This window comes from Terrapene carolina, unplaced genomic scaffold (genome assembly GCF_002925995.2).
Source record: "Terrapene carolina triunguis isolate 2854851 unplaced genomic scaffold, T_m_triunguis-2.0 Scaffold706, whole genome shotgun sequence".
In the NCBI taxonomy this organism is placed as follows: Eukaryota; Metazoa; Chordata; order Testudines; family Emydidae; genus Terrapene; species Terrapene triunguis.
In genome coordinates, this window is record NW_020665057.1 from 4,933,955 (window position 1) to 4,953,576 (window position 19,622).

Genomic DNA, 19,622 nt, shown 5'->3' on the forward strand with positions numbered 1-19,622 from the left:
AATCTATTAAGGATAAACCCATATAATTCATTTGTGTTTTGAGAGAGTGACAGGGAATATTTGATCTTGAAAAATAACGGTGTGGGAAAACAAGATTTTTGGTTTAGACTGTAATAAATTTTTCAACACCTCATGGCTCCCTGTGGGTCACAACCCCCAGCTGAGAAACACTGATGTAAGAGGAATTGGAGCTGGTATGAATATTAACTGGAGGAAGTGGCACTGTATTTCACGCTACAGTTAGTCACAACACTGTACATACATTTTTCACTCCAGACACACTAGAACAAATTTTTGCATCAACACTGAGAACTTTATAACTATGGAAATCAGCATCAATGGTTGGATTAATATTTTAATAATTACACACTTTTTACATTATGAAAATAAGTCATAAATAGTGTAAAAATAATTCCGAAGATCAACTTCTCACAAGCTAGGACCAAAAACCCAAGTACAAAACTCAAAACAAAATAATATTAAAAACTGAAAACCAATGAGAAACTTTCAAAAGGAAACCAAAACCATGCTGTTTGAACCAGAGGCCACAATAAAGTGGAAATAACAAATTAAAATGGATTATTTAAACATTGATATTATTTACACTACTGGGCAAAACAGATTTTGTGCCATTATTTACAGTGATAAGACACTCCAAATAGTTGTAGCAGAACTGATTACATGAGACTGACCCAATGTTTTCCCAAAAGCAGTGTAACTCTTGCCAAATTACTTTTCATTGCATTTTCATCTCCTCTACTGTACTTACAAGAGACCATTTGCAATACAAAAATAACTGCACTTATAGATGAAAAAGTAAAAAATACAAATAAAAATATATAATATTTTGCAAAGGAAAAAAAGTCAGATACATACATCTTTAAAAAAATGTTACTAGGCTGTATGGTATTATATTTTCCCAAACATGTACAATAATATAAGAATATTCACATAAATGTTAACAATATGTAAAACATTCTTCTTCTACAAACCAACCTCTTCAATAATACTTCAGAGAAGTGTGCAAGTACCAATGGTATCTGGGAAATTCATATAATTTCTTGGTTAAACAAATAAAACACTAAAGGTCCCAGTTGGGTAAGGCCCCCGCTCTCCAAAGAAAGACAATTGTTTCTAAGCAGCATTAACTTGATATATTTAAAATTACAAAACAAACAACACTCCAGAAGGTTATTTTTAATATGTTACTCCACAAAAGAAGTGGAATCTATGTTCGAATTCTATCAGATATGAAGGTGGCAGACACTTGTTTGCATGAATCCAACCACCATGTAAAATACTTCAATAACAGAAGGTTTGAGTGAATCTTTGTTTTCACATTACTGTAACATTGATTCATAAAAACAAGTTGCCATATGAAAGAAAGCAATCAGATGATAGGTGTATTATTTTAATGGCCCCAGGAAAATGAATCAGTATCCACAACCACCAAACTCCATGCTTGCTTCTGATGTGTCTCTTTGCAAAGATCAGTACTTCTGTGAGAGACTTTTTTTTCCTTTGTGAAAACCGAAGTGTTCTCCTCGGGTAAAATGTAAAGATACAGATTTACAAATACATATGTATGATGGACAAGTAGTGGAAGTAAGGAAGTTTGAAAGAAAATGTCAACTTCTGCATGTCCTGTAGGACTTTATTCGCTTTCAGAAAAGTGAGATCGTTCCTGCAGCCACAGTCCCATTGAAGCCAATGGATATTCTCTCATGATTAATAGTGCTTAGCTCTTCTATAGCACTTGTAATTAGTAGATCTCAAAACACTTCACAAAGGAGGTAAGAAGTATCATGATCCCCATTTTACATGTGGGGAAACTGAGGCACACAGTGACGTGACTTGCCCAGCATGGCAGTGGCGCAGCTGAGAACAGAATCCAGGGATGAAACCCTGGAGTAAGTCAACGGAACAACTCCCATTCTCTTCAATGAGGTCAGGATTTCGCCCCATTTCCTCTGACTTCCAGCCCAGTGCTCTAGTCATTAGACCACAGTGCCTGCCCTTAAGTAGTTAAGGACTGCCAGAGGCAGGGCTGTAGTATGTCCCAGTGTCATCATCAGTCAACAAATACACAACAGTACCTAATTTGTGTGTATGCAATATGATAAAGCTTCAATTTTTCACAGTGTATATAACACTGACTCTTGAAGATAACCCGTTTTAAGCTATTAGAGCACATGTGCTTCTTTTTATGGATGCAGACATGCTGATTTGACTTCTTTCAAACTTTTCAAGAATACTTCTATGGTATACAGAGAAAACACATATAAACAGCTGGATGCACAGAGTCATTCTGCCTCACCAGATTGTCAGACAGTGACATCAAAATCACCAATACATTTAAAAAAACATATTAAAAGAAAAATAACTTATCAATACCGAGAATGAATGTTTCATGCTTTACTTTGTAAAAATGAGGTTTCAAAACATCCTCCTCCCTCCCCAACTAGCTTATGAAAATGAAGACAAAAGGCCACTGTTCAATGTGACTGCAATACACTTAAGTTAAAGATACATAAGAAGATTGGTACCAAACAAATACTGAAAATCCTAAACAAAGGAACAAGAAATAATCACAAAACAAAGCGAGGGATACAGAACCTAAGTAAATTCATGTCCTCTATACATTTTTACAGCTGAAAAGGTTGGTAGATGAACCACTGTTTCTGCATATTCACAAAATTTAACAAAGCAAATGAGGAATGCTACTAAAATGTAATAATAAAACAGGTGGTTCAAACCAAAGCTGCATTGCCAAACCAAAAAAAAAGATATAATAGCACCAAAACCAATTGTCTTTAAACTAAACAAATATGTTGCAAGTCTTCAGAGGGTGCTTTTCATTATGAAATATTCAACTTGAGCTACTTTGTCTGTACTACGTATTAACCTTTTCTAGATTCACCCCTACTTTGCATGTTGTAGGCACCTTTTCAATACCACTTAATATGTATATATTACTGTTCTAATCTGACTGGTTATATTGATAACACTGCATGTCTATTAATAAGATCCTGTTATTTCAGTGGAATGATCCTTTCCTGACATTAGCCAAAAACCAAGACACCCATTCATGGACAGCAGAAGCATTCTTAGCTGGAGTGAGCAAAAATAAGCAATTTATGTTACTTATTTTTGTTTTTAAGTTTACATATATACAGTATGTATTCTGTGGGTCATTGTGTTAGTGACTATCGCACACTTACACCAGAGCTGAATTTTGCCCTGTGTTTAAGTCATCAAGTACTATCAACAGAACTATTTGTACTGTGATATTCCACACTACTGATTGTAAGCCTCAACAAAAGTATAGGAACTAAGGTTCATGCTTTTCTTGTTTACAAAATAGGATTTTTAAAGTTGATGTCAAATCAGGCACTGCAAAATATATTGGGGTGAGAAGGGACAGCACAGATTTAATAGTGCTTTAGCTTGGTGCTAACTCCTTAAAATGACTTGCTTTCATGGGCAATTCCAAGTTTTTGCTACCATATTCAGCATGCTAACACGATCTTAACCTTCCTCATTTAGTCTGCAAACATAGAATGTTAGGGAGAACATGTACATATCCTGATTTTTTCACTAAAACTAGCTGACTCCATACTATTATTACCCTTTATCTTAATGTATATAGGTAATTTAGCTAACTGGGCAAATTTTCTCATTAGAAGATAGAAATTATACTGCACTGGACAATAGACCATCTAGTCCAATAACTTGCCACAGAAAATTGGTGTGCCACAGAAAGATGATACTTCCAGTCCCCATATGCATAATGCACTTTGCCATTATGTGTCATGTTAGGACATGGACAGGATTCTCTCCTGTTCAGAGGACAGCCTGAATTATTTCCCAAGAAACCAGAATAAAACTCGAAGGTGGCCTGGTGGAATGCTGCTTTTGCCCTGATCCTGTAATCCCCTTCATGGGTGAAACTTCCATTAAAGTCATTACTGTAACACTCAGACTTACAACAGTACATAACAAGTCTGTGCAAGCATTGCAAGATCAGGCTGGTGGTGTTGGTTGTTAGCACTTTTTAAGTAGAGTAAAACATCCATTTCTAGCAAAACATCACTGGGCTTTTTAAAAAACAATTGCACCCGTAAACTGGCTTTCTGTAGGAAACTAAGATGGAGACTTATGTAAGAAGCCATCTTTATAGAAGTAAAAAAAATTAACTCTCTCTCCTTGAAAAGTTATTTTCTTGACATGGTTTTGATATATTGAAATGGCAATAAAATATTATGCAGAATGAAAGAAATGCCTACAGTGTGGGTTCTAGTGACTTGAGATTCTAACGTGGTAGTAACTATCCACTTGAGAGTGAAATCATGATAGGTCCCCACTTCCAGATGATCTACAAACCCACTGAGCAGCAAATTATGCATATTTCCAGGAATGGCAGGGTACCTACACATTGGTGGAGAAATACTTTTTTTCTGCAACTCTGTTTTTGGTCTGTCTATAAAATGAACTCTCAGAAATGTATATTAAAAGTCTGTGATCATCTCAATATGCACAATTATTTGAATAGATCTAAAAAGAATTTGCATCTACCAAATACAGAACTGTTTCATACAAATTAATCTCTTAATCTGATCACAAATGCACCATATGAAGACTCAAAACTGTAACTGAAACAAACAAATTCTCAGGGAGGCTCAAACTACAGAGTATGCACCAATTCAGTGTTTCCAGTAATCAAAATGCAACGAAACAAAACAGTCTCTGCTTCTCTTGTGTACTAGTCATTTGATCAGAAATGGAAAAATAATTACACCTTATAGAGTGTATTGTGACTACCATATCATGATAATCACTTGGGCTCACTCCTTTTCTACATTCTTTGGGTAACCGTGTCCAGCAAAATCATTGCAATTGTAGAAAAAAAACAACATGTGAATAAATCAGCTTGTGAAAGTAAAATGAAATAACTTTTTTCCAACTTAAAGGCTTCAAAGACTCTAAAAATAGATAATACTGAAACAATAGGAACACATGATGTGAAGTACTTCCTTCAAAGCCTAAGTATTTGTCACAACAAATCTGAAAGAGGCTACTGAAATTAATCTTCTGCAAGTTTTGAAAGCTATGGTTAATTTTGTTTCATTTCCCCCCCATAAAATACAAGAGTTGTGTAATTTAAATTGGATAATCCAAAACCCACACTACAGTACATACAGATCCGATCAGTTTCATTAGTCCATAGAGAGTGTTCTAAGACTCCCCATTGCCAAGAATGCTTTCCTTTAGCAACCCAAAAATACAATATGTGGGGCACATATTGTGTCAATCCTTGAATCAGACTGAGAAACTTCTAATCTCAAATGGGGCCTGCGGTCAAACGATCCACTTGGCATCTTTGCAACCTTTTCAAACTGCCCACAGAGGAAGTCTGGTTTCTCCTTCAAACTTCTTTCCTTCTTGGTTAAACAGTTGACAGCACTTGGCATCTAAACCCATCTATCTTGAATGTCTTCGTGACAGTGAGCAGCGCAAGAAAAAACGATGCTGATCAACAGGCATGACCCCTTTTTGACCAAGGGAAGGGGTCACATGACCCACACAACTGGAAGCCGTCCACCTGCAGTTGGAACTGTTTCCCAAAAATTCAAGACCTTTTTCTAATCTCCTCTGCTTTATCTCTTTTTGGCAATAAGCCACGGTGTGACTCCCTTGAGATAACAAAAGGAAATAATTCAGAAGTTTGGATCAAAGGTCACAGTGAGCAGCCATTTAGTATGTGGAGTGATCACACAACAAGCAGGTTTGGCACACAATTCATGCTTTTTTTTTTTTTTTTTAGTCTGTACAAGCAGGAATGATGGCATGAATCAGTGATAGTGTTTAAGATGAACATGGAAGCAAAGTCAGTAAATTCCAATGGCAGTTGGTACAGTACATTTCATAGCATTTAGCTCATATTTGGTCACAATTTCATGTAAACTAGTTCATGGCACCCATTGTCCATGCAGGTTCACAAGCCAAAAATAAGAGAACTCGCAGAAAAAACTAAATCTCCATGATTTATCTCTGTATAGATATCTCTATAGAGAGACCAATCTTTATTTTTGCAGATTTCTCCTGTGGTTATATATATTGCCTAACTGCAGATGTAAGTGAAGAAAATGTACACATGGACTACTGCAAACAAGTAGAAGCAGCTACATGTAAACATATCTCAGACTTGTAAAATAAAATTTCTGTTTTCAACTATAAATACAAAAAGTGGAGCATTATACACAACTTCATGCTTCTAAGGTTAGATTCATCACTGCAAAGAGACAAAAAGAGAGAAATTGGCCAGGTTAGTAATCTAGTAGCCAAACGTCTATTCCAAGTATATAAAGATAGGGCAGAACCCCAAACATCTTTTATTCTCTTAGCCACAAATGTGCTTCCAAAATGCCTATAATACTTATGGGTTTTTTTAAACTATTGTTCAGCGATGTGGTCACAAATATCTGTAACTTTCTAGCCAGTGCCTCTGAATAACTTTCTGGGAAACTAAGAATCACTGATTTAATGTGCATATCTACTTCAATTCTCAGTTACCTAAAGAATTATAGGCAGATACTGACCTCTTTTGAGAAGAAAAACAATGCTTATTATCCCGGGAAGCAAATAGTGACTCCTGTTTACCTCTAGCAACAAGATGGGTAGCTGTGTAAACACCACCATCAATTTTAGATCTGGTCATCTTCAGCTATGAGTAACAAATACTTCAAGTACTACAGCAGCTCCTGAATAGCTTTGCCTGTTTTGAGAGCCACAACTGAAATAGTGCCTCTAAATTGTCAAGGGAGGCACTAGTTAAAGAGAAGCTGCAGGTGTACTGACTTTCTCTACAAATATAGCTACACTTCCGCACACGTTTTCCAGCGTAGAAGTAGAATTTTTATTTTCAGTCTAACCTATACATTGTTTAGGCTTTGCACATAGGGCTAATCCTGCCCTGCAGTAGCTGGTTTGAGGTTGGGAAAGGGTAGAGCAGCTCACTGTTGACGATGTATGATGTCCCGCTTTATAAGGCAGGACAACTCAGTGCAAGCTGCCATAGTAGGCTGCTGCCCAGTGAGTGGTGTGTATGGCTCCTCTTAGCTGTATAGTTATTTATATTTATATCTGTAATTTGTTGCCACGCAGCACACCTACTACTGGCAGCATACCTGCTTCCTGGCGTGAGGGCTAAACTCACCTCCTGACCCACAGCTCCACCTGCTAGCTGGTGTCTTTCAAATAAAATATTCAACTGTTTTCGTTATTAGCCAGACTCTACTATGTGACCATAACTATCCAGAATCAGCTTTTGAAAAATGCATGGGGTGAAATCCTGGCTCCCCTGAAGTCAATGAGACTTTTTCCATACCCAGCCAGGATTTCACACATGGTTTATTCATGCATCAGTATTCAGAGAGGAATAAATATCTGTTCACTGATACATTTGCTCTGAATGCTGAGGCTTTTAAATCTAGCACTGTCAGAGTTCTACCGTTCAATAGCAGAAATCTTTAGCAAAGTAACAACGTTATTACTTAGCATTGCTGAAAATCAGCAGCAAGCAGTAATAAAATGCAACAGCAGACTTTGGGGGTTGGGAAAGAGGCAAACAGGAAGCAAGATGCATTGTCCCTTTGGATAATCCAGAAGACTCTAAGCTTGATAGATCAGTATGAACATTTTGGAAAGACTCTGCCACACCACTGATGGGCAGGTCTGATACTGTCTCCCAGCTCATTGCCGGGGCTGAAGGAGATGTAGCTCTCCCTGTGAAGGAGAATGATGGTCTTTGACTTCCCAGCAACTCAGGTGCCAAGTGTTTTCAAATACTGCATAAATCAGTTGCTGTTATAACCCCTACATATTACAAATTCATCATGCAAATAATATTTGAGAAGAGGTTATAACTTGGACTGCTGTGTATTCCAAAATCTGTAAGCTATTCTTACTGAAATCAGAGGGTGTGAGGTCAAAAGGGTTCTCTTATGCCAAAGAATAGGGATGGTGCCTCTATGCAGAAATCATTTGGCATGTCTTACCTTTTGCCAGCAGCCAGGCATTGGTAATCCATCCGGCCCCTATTTCAAGGAGAAAGATAAAAAGTGCATAGATGAGCCTGACAGTATATCTGATGAAACAACCATGCCTTCTTAGCTAATGAATAGCTCCCACTTCCTAACTAATACTTTTGTCACTTAAGATGAGGAAAATTCCAACATCCAATACAGGCTGAGTGCGCTCACATTGTAAATACATACAATCCTGCCCCTCCAAAAAATTCAAATCCCAAACTACAGTGTGCCTAATCATGGTAAGAACTTTAAATCATAACTGCTATATTTTTGCTGTCATAGCAACATTATCAGGGGTCAAATTAGTTGAGCTGGATTCATTGCCAGCAGATTATATGTTAATCTAAAGTTGTATCTATTATTCATAAGTCATGGACATTTAGCCACCGATCAGTCAGCCATAGTGTATCGTTTACTGTTTTTGTGGTCCTGGTACAAAGTTAACCCATTAACAGGCTATTTATATCCAAACTGCATATGGGAATATTTTCGTACACGTTAATTCTTACCTTTAAAAAATGAAAACTAAAGGACTGAACCTACTCATACTGAAATCAGTGGGGAAAGTTGCCATGAGAGCAGGGCACTAAGGTAGAAGCTGACTATTCTGGAGCATGGATAACATATGGCTGACAAGCTATTTGTAACTTGGACTGTGCTAGTTACAAGCACTTAGATACACTCCCAGCACTGTATTCTGTTCTTGCTTAAAACCTCTGTGTCCCCAATTTAGCGCATGGGACAGATTCTGATCTTAGATACACAGGTTATAATGAAGTTATTCCTGATTTACACTGGGGTAGAGGACCGATCCTGTAATGTGAGTCGAGGGAATTCAGCACCTCACAGAACTGGACTATAAATGAGGGGAGAATCAGGCCCCAATCATTTATTAGCTTAAAGGCAATACTACTTTATACTTGATTTCTTATCTGCTAACAATTCTGAGAAACAGTGTTTGTGTGTTGTGTGGCTTTATTTATCTATCCATTTATTTATTTTTCTGGCAAAAACTACCTGCTTTCTAGAACACAAAACAGTGCTGTTTGTTTAAAAGCTTATTCTGATAACTGTCTATCTATCCCACCAATAGAAGAACATTTTTCACAGCAATGGTGTAAGGGTTCTCCAGATATAAATGATACTACAAAGACAAACACATTTTTTAATTATGAAGGCATGCTTGATTACCCCCCAACAAAATATGAGATATGGTTATCATTAATCAGAAGCAAACAAAATATAACATGGACTATGTACTTCAGATTAAAATTCCACTGACAATTTAGATTAGAAACTTTGTACTTGATATAAAACCTACTTAATTTTAACATTCATCTTTAGATAATCGTGCTTAGCTAACAAACAATATCAGAACATGCAGACCAAATTTAACTGCCAACAATTAAAAACACCTATATCTTGAGTCTTTTCGGAAATGTGTATGTACTGTTCAATTTTAATTGGAAAAAATAAAGAGTACTTAGATTTAAAAAAAAAATCGGTGTTGCCAGATTGGTACAAGGGAGAGGGTCAACAAGTAGAATTTTAGTATAGGGGGGAACTTGAATTCATGCTAACACAGAGTGGGGGAGTATTGTGTGTATTGCAGGGAGGTAAGTTCCAAAGGAAAGACCATTAAATTGAAAACGTTAAATAACGAAGACAGTGAGGGTTTGGGCTGCAGACCATTATCTTCTTACAAAGCTCATCTAAGTTTTGTGTTTCAAATTTAAATACTATTCTGATCTATGGGCCCAATCCCAAAAACTTTGTTCATAGGGCCTCATCCCGCAGATCTTACTCATATCTTTGCTTATTGCAAAGCTCTATGATTTAACTCTGACAGATTGATATTCATCTCATTCTCTGCATAAATGTCATCTTGGCTCAATCCTGAAAAAAGATGCACTCAAAACTCCCACTGATTTCAGCTGGAGTCAAGTGTGCAGAATCATTTCAGGTGCAGGTTAGGGTGAAACTAACTCCTATGCAGAGGGCCAGCATGAGGTCCCCACACCACTTACGCTGTGGGACTTAAATAATGTATGGTCCTTGTGGGGCTCTCTGCAAAGAGGTGTATTTCATTCTTAGTGAGTAAGGCAAAAGGCATTTGTTGGGGGAAAAAACAAACAGTGCTGAGGGAAAAATTATGTTGGAAGAACACACTCAAACTACCATGTGATGTGGGAGCAAAATGCTGGGTGTTAGGTTCCAGGTGTTGACAGAATGTGTCTTCTTGATACGGTTATGATTGCTGAAGCAGCTGATTTGTTCATGCACATGCATGTATTAGGTGGATAATGTAAAGTCCGCTCAGAAAAACACCACTTTACACTGAGAATGACTGACTATATACAAAGGAATCGCATGCAGGGTTGGTAGGAAAGAGAAATACTGTACCAATTGGCAAGGGGCATCCAGCCCATCCAGGCCTGGCTGGCCTGGCTCCCCTTTTTCCCCCTTAATTCCACGGAATCCCTGTTTGTAAAGATTAACTTGCAACGTTACTGACAAAGAAGTGTCTTTGGTATTTGATTTAGCTGGAGCCAAAAAAAAAAGAGACCAAGAGGAGCAAGCTTACAGCAGCAGTGATTAAAACCCGTGTGGAAATGACCCAGGTGCAGTCTCACATCTAAGACCTTAGTGTTTAAATGACCCTCCAATCAAGAAAGAACTACTTAGTACAACAGGTTTCCAATCTGTATAGAACACTGACAGGTAAGTACAAGTAGCCAGAATGTCTATGCAGCGCATTCCCTGAAAAATATTCCATAAGTGACATTCATTTTTAAGATCTCCAAACTGGTAATTTAAACCAAATTAGGAGGACAAAAAATAGTCATGCTGGAATTTGCAGACTAGGAGAGGAAACCCTTTGAATGATACCAGGTTACACTATAGCTGTGGCTTGTTCCTCTCCTCTCGCTTTATCCCGTTATAATCTACAGCAGGAGGAGCGATTTCCAATACATGAGTGAGACATACCAATGGGCAAGGTGCATCTAATCCAGGGGCACCCTGTTCTCCTTTCTCCCCTTTAGGCCCCTTTTTGCCTTTCTTTCCCTTTTCCCCCTGTGGACACAATGGTTTGGATAAAACAAATGTTTCATTCTTTTGGGTAAAAAAATATAAATGAAAGAGATTGGTTTAAAAGATGGTTTTTTTTGCCAGTGGAGGGCTGAAAGGACACTTACCACTGTGTTCTGGTTTGCATGGTGCATTATGTGGAAAAATAAATAATATGATCATAAGCAAGAACTGCATCAGTTGGTATTATTGAGCTTTTGTATTAATGCCAGTATTATGAATTATTTGAATCCTAAAGTAGGGTTTGAAATGATAGGCTGACTTCCTGATTCAAACTGTGGGCAAGGACAGAAATGGCAAGCGGAATGTGTCCCTTTCTTTGGGAGCTACATAGGAAGAGGAATTTCTAGTCAGAGGTGTTTTTGGAACAACTAAACAGATCAATCTCATTTCTGCCAGTGGGGGGATGGGAGGGGAAAATAGTGGGAACAACTGATTCCCGGTGTGATTCAGTGGAGTCACAGCAGGGATGACTATGTCCCAACATGTCCTTTACTGAATGAACCTTGCATGCATCAGTCCCAGTAGAGTCTGGGCCAAATTCTGCCCTCAGTTACCCACATTCAAACCCACTGAAGTCAAGGGAATGGCACGGATACCACTCAGAACAGAATTTGGCCCTTCATTTCAAACCCTGCTAAATGACTCAGAAGATCCAAACTGCTTGATGTTGAGGTGCTATAAAATTTTCCAGTGATCTCTATCTTTCTGTAATTAGAAACAAATTAGAAATGCTAATGAATATTTACATTTAAATTTCATGTTCAAAACATGATTTCCAAATACCTCTCCACTGCAGGTAAAATTTCATTGGTTTATCATTATTCACTCCTTTAAGCAGGTGACTGAGTTTGCATTGAGTTGCTTTGTAAAAAAGCAAATGATTAAGATTTCTGAAAGAGAGGTTTCCAGCAAATTTCACAGCTTTTGATAATCCATAGAAATGAGACATGGAAAAAGAATCTTCAGGCCTACCCTGGAAGGGTGACTCCCCTCAAGCAGTATGTGATATTTGGAGAGTCAATTTTATAATTGATTTCACACCAGTTGATCACAATGGTAAATGAGTTTCAGGCTCACTTGCAGTTTAATAAAACCAAAACTGCTTCTATTAAAAAAAAAAAAAAGGAGTAGGACAATAAAAAAGAGGGGGGTGCACCAGGTATATTACAAAGAAATAGGAAAATAGTGAAAGGAAGATTAGTATGACACTGGAGAACAACCAAGGGAGGGCTTTCAAGGTTGTGGCTGTGGAAAGGATTCAATTTGTAAGGAAAAAGATAAAAAAAGACAGAGGGAATTGTAAGGAAAGAAGGTAAAAGGAGAAGGAAAGAATGCACCTCTGGAAAGGCAGACATGTTTAGGATGAAGTACAGTAAATGGACTTTCAACCAGTTTCACACCAACACAAAGATTAAATCCATTTAGAAAATGATTTTTTTTTACAAAAACTTGATTAATTTAAGAAACAAACTGTCTTACTGTAATTCATTTACAAAAGGGAAAACACATAAAATACATGAAATACTACAGTATACTGTATCATTCAAATGTAAACAAGAGTTTTCCATAGACAGATCTACTGTATTTATGGCACCATGTGAACAGAATTCCTCATCTCTCTTTCCTGTGTGCCAAAAAGCGTTCTTCCATCAACCTAGCTGTGTCTACAAAGGGTTAGATCAGCATCCTTGGTGCTTAGGGGGTGTGGATTTCTCACACACCTGGGCACCGTAGCTATATCGACCTACATTTTAAATGTAAAACAGGCCTCTGTCAATTTTAACTCACTGAGCCTCCTATTAATTCTTCAATGAACTGGGTGAGGGTGGGAAAAATGGGGGGGGGGATAGTTGCTGTTCCCTTAACTTGCCACTCCCCACTTCCCTGAGTTTCAGGCAGATTTCAAGGGATCCCCAGAAGTCCAGGAGCATCTGTGTGAATGCCCCATGCATCACTATTGCTGTCAAGCACTGATGGATGCTGGGGAGCACAGCTCCTGCAGCAACCATGCTTCAAGGGATCCCTCTATATGTCCTGACTCTGGGCTCTTTCCCCAATGGGAGGATCAGCATCTGGAGGAGAGAGGAGCAGCACAAATGACAATAGATTAAGGCTGTTATAACTTGTGCTGTGTGTTCCCCATGTGATTAAAGATGGAGAATCAAAGAATTTTACCTGGCTCCCCTAGCCTACTCTCCCTCCTGTTCTCTCCAGACCTGTGCAACCCAAAACCTGTGGAGGGATTGCTATGTGATTACGGGAAGGACACAGACTCCTCCCTCTCCTGGGCACAGATTCCCCTCAGCACCCAGGAGGGAGCATTAGGCCCTTAGAGTGCAGTCCGGTGAGGTTCTGGACTTCCCCGCACCCCTCTAATATCAATTGGAGTGGAGGGTGTTAAGCACTTTGTGAGATCGAGTCTTAACCTGGGTTCAGAAAAATCAATCTCTGCCCTTTTTTAACTGTTAATGTCATACCTTTTAAAAAGATGGGTTTAAAAAGAAAAGGTAAACTACTGGCATCTGTTTTTAGTGGGGTTTTTAAAACCCATTTTAATGACCCAAAATACCACATTATTTAAGTGCAGACTTTTGAGGATTCATTTTTTGATTAATACAATTTAAAACAACAACAACAAAAAAACCATTCAAACCAACAACAAACCAATCAAACCACTTTTAAAAACCTATTTCTCAAAAAGTGCTCCTGGAATATAACCTTGTACGCCAACTTACAGCTTTGAACAATTATGTATTTACAGCCAAGTTATGCAGAAATTATGATGCAAACACTGACTCTCTTTCACTGTAGCAGAGCTAGTGAGCCCCTGTAGGAGAAATTACCAGTCTATGATTTAATCAGAACCAAGGGGCTGCAGATTTATGCACTGCCCAACATTATTTGAAAGGATCACATAGGTGAAAGAGGAGATGTCATTGGTCACTAAAAAATGTCATGTTTATGCTACAAATTTCTGCACTGTAAATGAACCTGATTTTTGGTGTAGAAATTTAATAATATGAACCTCTGTGACATCAGCCTAGCAGTCAATATCATTCAGCAATATTTAAAGTGAAAAAAATCATGGTAAACTGGCACATAGCTGAATTGAAATCAGTGCAGCTATGCTAATTTACACTAGCTAAGGACCTGGCCTCAGCTCTCTGACTTTTTTTCTCTTACCCTAACTATTACAGCTGAGAAAATAAGTTACAATGAATGATTTATCAGTTTAACTTAGCCCTTACTGAAAAATGTATTGGATAAAATTAGCATCTTTGTTCTGATCTTGGAACAATGACAAGCAGATTGTAATTTCCTCATATCCATTTTCCAAAAACATTATTTTTTGGGGGAGGGGAGTTAAATTTCTTTAACTCTATTAATCGATTATGCATGAACATTTCTCTCCAAGTTTTGGCTGTTTGCTCTGAACGTTGTGCTAATCAGGGGTGGTTGGGCAGATAGCAGGATATTGTTTCCTCTTGCCAAGCAATAGCAGATCTTGAGACCTGGAGGGTCCATTTCCGACTAGGAGCAGAAATCAGTCTTGCAAAGCTAAGATGTTTTCTAGTATAATTTATTTCCAAGATGTATACACCTCCTATTTCCTTGAACACAAGTAGTCAAAAACTGCAAAAAACTCAGCTTAGACACCACTGCCTTTTCACCAAGAAGCACCTGTCTTGGGCCTCTCTCTCTCTTGGAATGTCATTGCTTAATATATTGTTTCCCCTTCTTACCTCAACCCCTGGGCTTTCTGGGAAATCCCTTACCTAGGATCACATGGTTACTCAAGGTGGCCTGGCCATCCCTGCTAAAAAAATTCCATCAGAAAGAAGAGCACTTTAACCTACACAATCCTCTTAAGAAATGTCTGGGCGCAGTACTGTACAGATCCCTTTCTATGGAGAGTTTAATCCTCCTGAATGCTTATATCTCAATGACTCACAACAGGCATGATATTAGCACTTGTTGCCATAACAGTATTGTTTCTGTGCCCTGACTCGTAAGATACACAGGCACTTCTGGAGCGAATACTCATCATGCATGTAATATTTATAGTTCTGTGTCTGCCAATACTTGCTCATGTGACTCTAAGGTTCACTTTCTGTGAACATTCATGCCAGTGAAACTTGATCCCATGAATGTCCATGGAACATGAACACAAAAGTGTTACGGGTATAGTTAAAGTGAAGCCATTTAAAAACTCAAGCTAAGATTTTTTGAGATCATTTGCAGTGTCTTCCTTTAGGATGATGTACTCTGCTCCCCAGCACAAGTTGCTTGCTCTGTAGTCTAATACAGGGCCAAGGTCATATCTTCTTGCAGGCCCTCTTTGAAGGAGCAGCCCCTCTACTCCTGTGGGCATAGAGAGACTGCACTTGTTGTAAGCCCGTGTGGGCAGCACGAAAGAAGTCTCTTTGCAAACTCTCCCTGTGGCCGCAGGGAGAGTCACATTCTGGCCCTAAAATATAAATTGCTTTTCACTGTGTTTATTATTTGCATATCACTCAGCTTGGGTTGTGAAATGAGGCTAATTAATTTCACTTTATGGTTCTCATGCACTAGAGAAATATTGCATTGTTTGGCTTACAAAAACTATAGGGAAGAGCTTTAACCCATAAAAGCAACAAATGCAAATAATTAAGATAATTCTCTTAATTGTAAAGTTTGTAAATTTTTTAAACAATCCCTAGCATACTTTATAAGGAACCAGATCCTCAGCTGGTATCAATCTGTCTAGACCCACTGGAGTCACTGGAGCTACATTGATTTATACCAGCTGAGGACCTGAGCCAGCGTCTCCCACACAAAAAATTACTACCCCAGTGACATGTGCATTGAGAATCACAGACTGACAAGGACTTTCATCAGGCATGGCATGGGGTACAGAAAAGGAGCCTGATCTTAGGGTGAGCGTGGACAAACTCTTCCCCTACTATCTTGGCAAGTGTTGTATTACTGGTTCTGCATGGAGGTTTTGGTTCTCCTTCTGACTGATGACTTTGTCTAACAAATACATGTGACCTGCCTTTTGGCACACAGTAGGAAGAAAGATCAGGTTTAATGGACAAATGATAGGGTTGGGACAGCAAAATGGACTGGGCTGAGGAATCAAACAACAGATAACAGCACTGAGGTCACCTTTTCTCCCTTTTCGCCTAGATCACCCTTTTCTCCTCGAGGACCAGGGAAACCCTATAAAAAAAATGAACAAAGATATCTATTGGCTTCTCTATCAATGTAGGTTAGGTTTTAAAATACTGCTGGAAAACTTATACAGAAAAAGAATACTGCACTGCATGCTATGTGTCAGAAACATGGCTCATATTCAGCAAGGTCATTTTCCAGCAATGGAAGTAAAATGTGATTCAAAGTGACTCCTACTGTTGTACAGACTAAATGACATTACTGGGCTCTGAATGGGACTGCTGCAATTTGGGGCCTTTGACAGTAGGGAAGGTGGGAATGGGATGAGAGTAGGGAAGGTGGGAGTGGGGAAGGTGGGAATGGGATGAGAGTGGGGAAGGTGGGAATTGGATCACAACAGGCTCTCACCCACATGCCATAAGAAATCCTAAATTGTGAAAAATGCGTCATGTGTAGAGTGCAGGATTATTTTTTTTAATAGGGATGAAGTTACTTAACCAAATGTTGGTGGCTCCTTGTTCTGCTCCTAGTGAGGGGAACTAGTTAGAGTCTGATCCTGCAAACTCTTCTTACCAGGTGTAGTAGTTATTACTGTGATTAGTCCCACGCAGGTCAATGGGACTTCTTTGGGTAGTAAGCACTGTGCCTTATGGGCTTTTCAGGGTTGGGCTGTACTTTCTCAAAATACCATTGTTCAGTCTGTCTCTCTCACCTCTCTTTATCATATGCAAACAACAGCAATGCAATGTTTAGTATGTTCTCTGCATGTTCAGCATGCACAGAAAATGGGAAATAAATGTGCTGCACCCAGTGAAGGAATCATTTACCTACCATTATGAGTAAACTGGTCATAAATATTACTTACATCAAGGCCAGGCTCGCCATCTTTGCCCTGCCAAAGAACCATATAAACTATGTTAGCATCCCTAAGCCTCATGACTATGTGATGTCTTATCTGCTAATCCCACCTATGAAGGCTGTCTTGATATGCAAGCACCTGCCTTCTGCCTACAGGAGAGCAATAGCATTCTTTTTGTACAGCAGCAACACACATTTCTAGGGTTACACAAATAGAATTGCCATTAGTGAAGGGTCTTTCTGTCAGTGTTTAACATTTCCCCTGTTTCCAGGAACTGATAACTTGACTGTAAAATTTTGCTGTAGATTGAAGCTTACTGCACAAGCTCCAGGAGCAAGTTAAAATAATGCAATCACTAGGATCTCACCAGTTTCAATTCACAAAAAGTGCAGGAAAAGGTGAAGATTTTTACTTATGTAAGTGGCCAGCAAATAAGCATACACTGCAAACTAATATTCATCCGGTATTTCACAGAGATGTTTAGTACACAGATGGAGCTGAAAGCCCGCACTACCCATTGGCCTTCTCCTCCTCCAGGTGAAGTCTAGGGAAGTTTTGCCATTGACTTGTCAGAGCAGGATTAGGTGCATTGACTTTAATGGGAGTTGAGGGTGCTCAGCTCCTCAGCGGATAAGACCCACAGCATGCATAGATTCAGAGATAAGCCTCATCCTGACACAATGTCGGCTAGTGATCTGTTCCACTTTCAGTAAGGCAGCCACACTGATTGCACTGCCGGGTCATTGATCCAAAAGGCATGGTTTTATACACTTCCTTTTCAATGTAAATTATTTAATTTCTCCAAGGCTCAGACAAAACAGCACTGGGAAATCTGGCTCAGGCAACAAGGCCTCAGAGCTGTAGAGAGTGCATGCAAAATAAAGCTGCTGTGACATCTTCCCTCTAGCGGGGACAGCTATGCTAGCTGATACACAGGGAAAATGGGTTTAGGTTCTGTCACAGAGTGGCTGGCTCTTTAAGGGGAATTGGGCCCAGCCTCACCTGTGATGGACCAGCTATCTTCCAGCTGAGACTGATCAGCTAGGGATCAGGTAATTATAAAAGCCAGCAAGTGGTTCAGTTGGGGGTGGACAGCTCCCAGGAATAGGGAAGCTCTAGCAGGTAGCCCCTTGGTCATGGTGGGAGAACTATAGGAAGCAGGTTTCAGTGGTAGCCGTGTTAGTCTGTATCAGCAAAAAACAAAACAAAACCAAAAACGAGGAGTACTTGTGGCACCTTAGAGACTAACAAATTTATTTGGGCATAAGCTTTCATGGGCTAGAATGTCTGATGAAGTGGGTTCTAGCCCACGAAATCTTATGCCCAAATAAATTTGTTAGACTCTAAGGTGCCACAAGGACTCCTCGTTTTGTTTATAGGAAGTAGGATTATTCCTGTGGGAGGCCCTAGAGTGATTATGACTGTCAGGCAAGTGATTTATAGAGCAGAAATAGATAGGCTCCTGGAGAAGATCCTGGGTTAGGGGGAAGGGATAATTGATATATGTGCTATACTAGTTTTATGTGGAAGAAATAAACCTAAAAACCAGAGAAAAGGGTCTGGACCAGACTTCCTGGGCTGAGAAGACAGACCCGCAGCCCCTCACTCTCTTTTTGGGAAAGATAATGCTGCTATGAGTGCTAGTCTTGCAGACTCCTTGTGATCTCTGTGCTCAAGAAATCTGATCATGTCTGGGCCCTGCACAAAGCCTGGTGATGGGGAGGCTTCTACAGAGGGCTGGAGGCAGTTGAGCTCTGAGTAAGGTGTAGCCCTGTGATTACAACACCCAGAAAAAGAATACATGATAGGTCTAACTTTCAGATCAGCCCCATCCTGGCATCCCTTTTTGTGCCTGCAGTTTTGTGGGTGCACATAACTGTGTGAGATGTCACTTTGATGTCTAATACCTGAGGTGTGGGTGCTATTAAACATCCAAGTGACACTAATTGTATCTGCAAACTGTGGACATAAAAAAAAGGGAGGGCAGAAATTTTTAAATTATCTAGTCCGGTGGCCCAATTCTGCAACACTTACACTTTTGGGGCCTTATTCTCCACTGTCTTGCACTTTACCTATCTTTTATGCTGGTATAAAGTGAGTGTTAAATGCTAGGACTGCTGCAAATGAGTAGAGAATCCTGGTTTGTACTCACTTTGTACAGGTGTGAATCACTACACAATGGACAAGTCAGTGGAGAATCTGACCCTGTGTCTTGGGAGTTTTGCTGGACTAGCCTGGGCCTGGGATGCACTTGATTGCTGGTTTTGTACTCTGTGTTCCTTCATCTTTTGTAAACATAAATATGAGTCAGATTTGGCCCAGGTTTACCTGGCCTGCTCACAGCCCCAGAGGGAGAAAGTCCACTACCAGTGGAGAGATTGTGGTGATAAAAGGTAGTTAACCCTCGCTGGTGTTGAGGAAACTAT

General features: G+C 39.3%; 1 protein-coding gene across 1 annotated transcript in view; it reads right to left on the minus strand.

Annotated features, from left to right (window-relative positions):
* Positions 1–230: 230 nt before the first annotated feature.
* The window catches only part of COL25A1 (collagen type XXV alpha 1 chain), a 426,642-nt gene continuing 407,250 nt past the window's right edge, over positions 231–19,622 (minus strand). Inside the window, exons 34-38 of the mRNA XM_026659846.2 lie at positions 17,203–17,229; positions 16,332–16,385; positions 10,494–10,571; positions 8,058–8,096; positions 231–5,693 (exon numbers count right to left, since the gene is read on the minus strand). Coding sequence (XP_026515631.1) covers positions 5,658–5,693; positions 8,058–8,096; positions 10,494–10,571; positions 16,332–16,385; positions 17,203–17,229 — 234 coding nt within the window. The 3' untranslated portion in view covers positions 231–5,657. The remainder of the gene's footprint in view (positions 5,694–8,057; positions 8,097–10,493; positions 10,572–16,331; positions 16,386–17,202; positions 17,230–19,622) is intronic.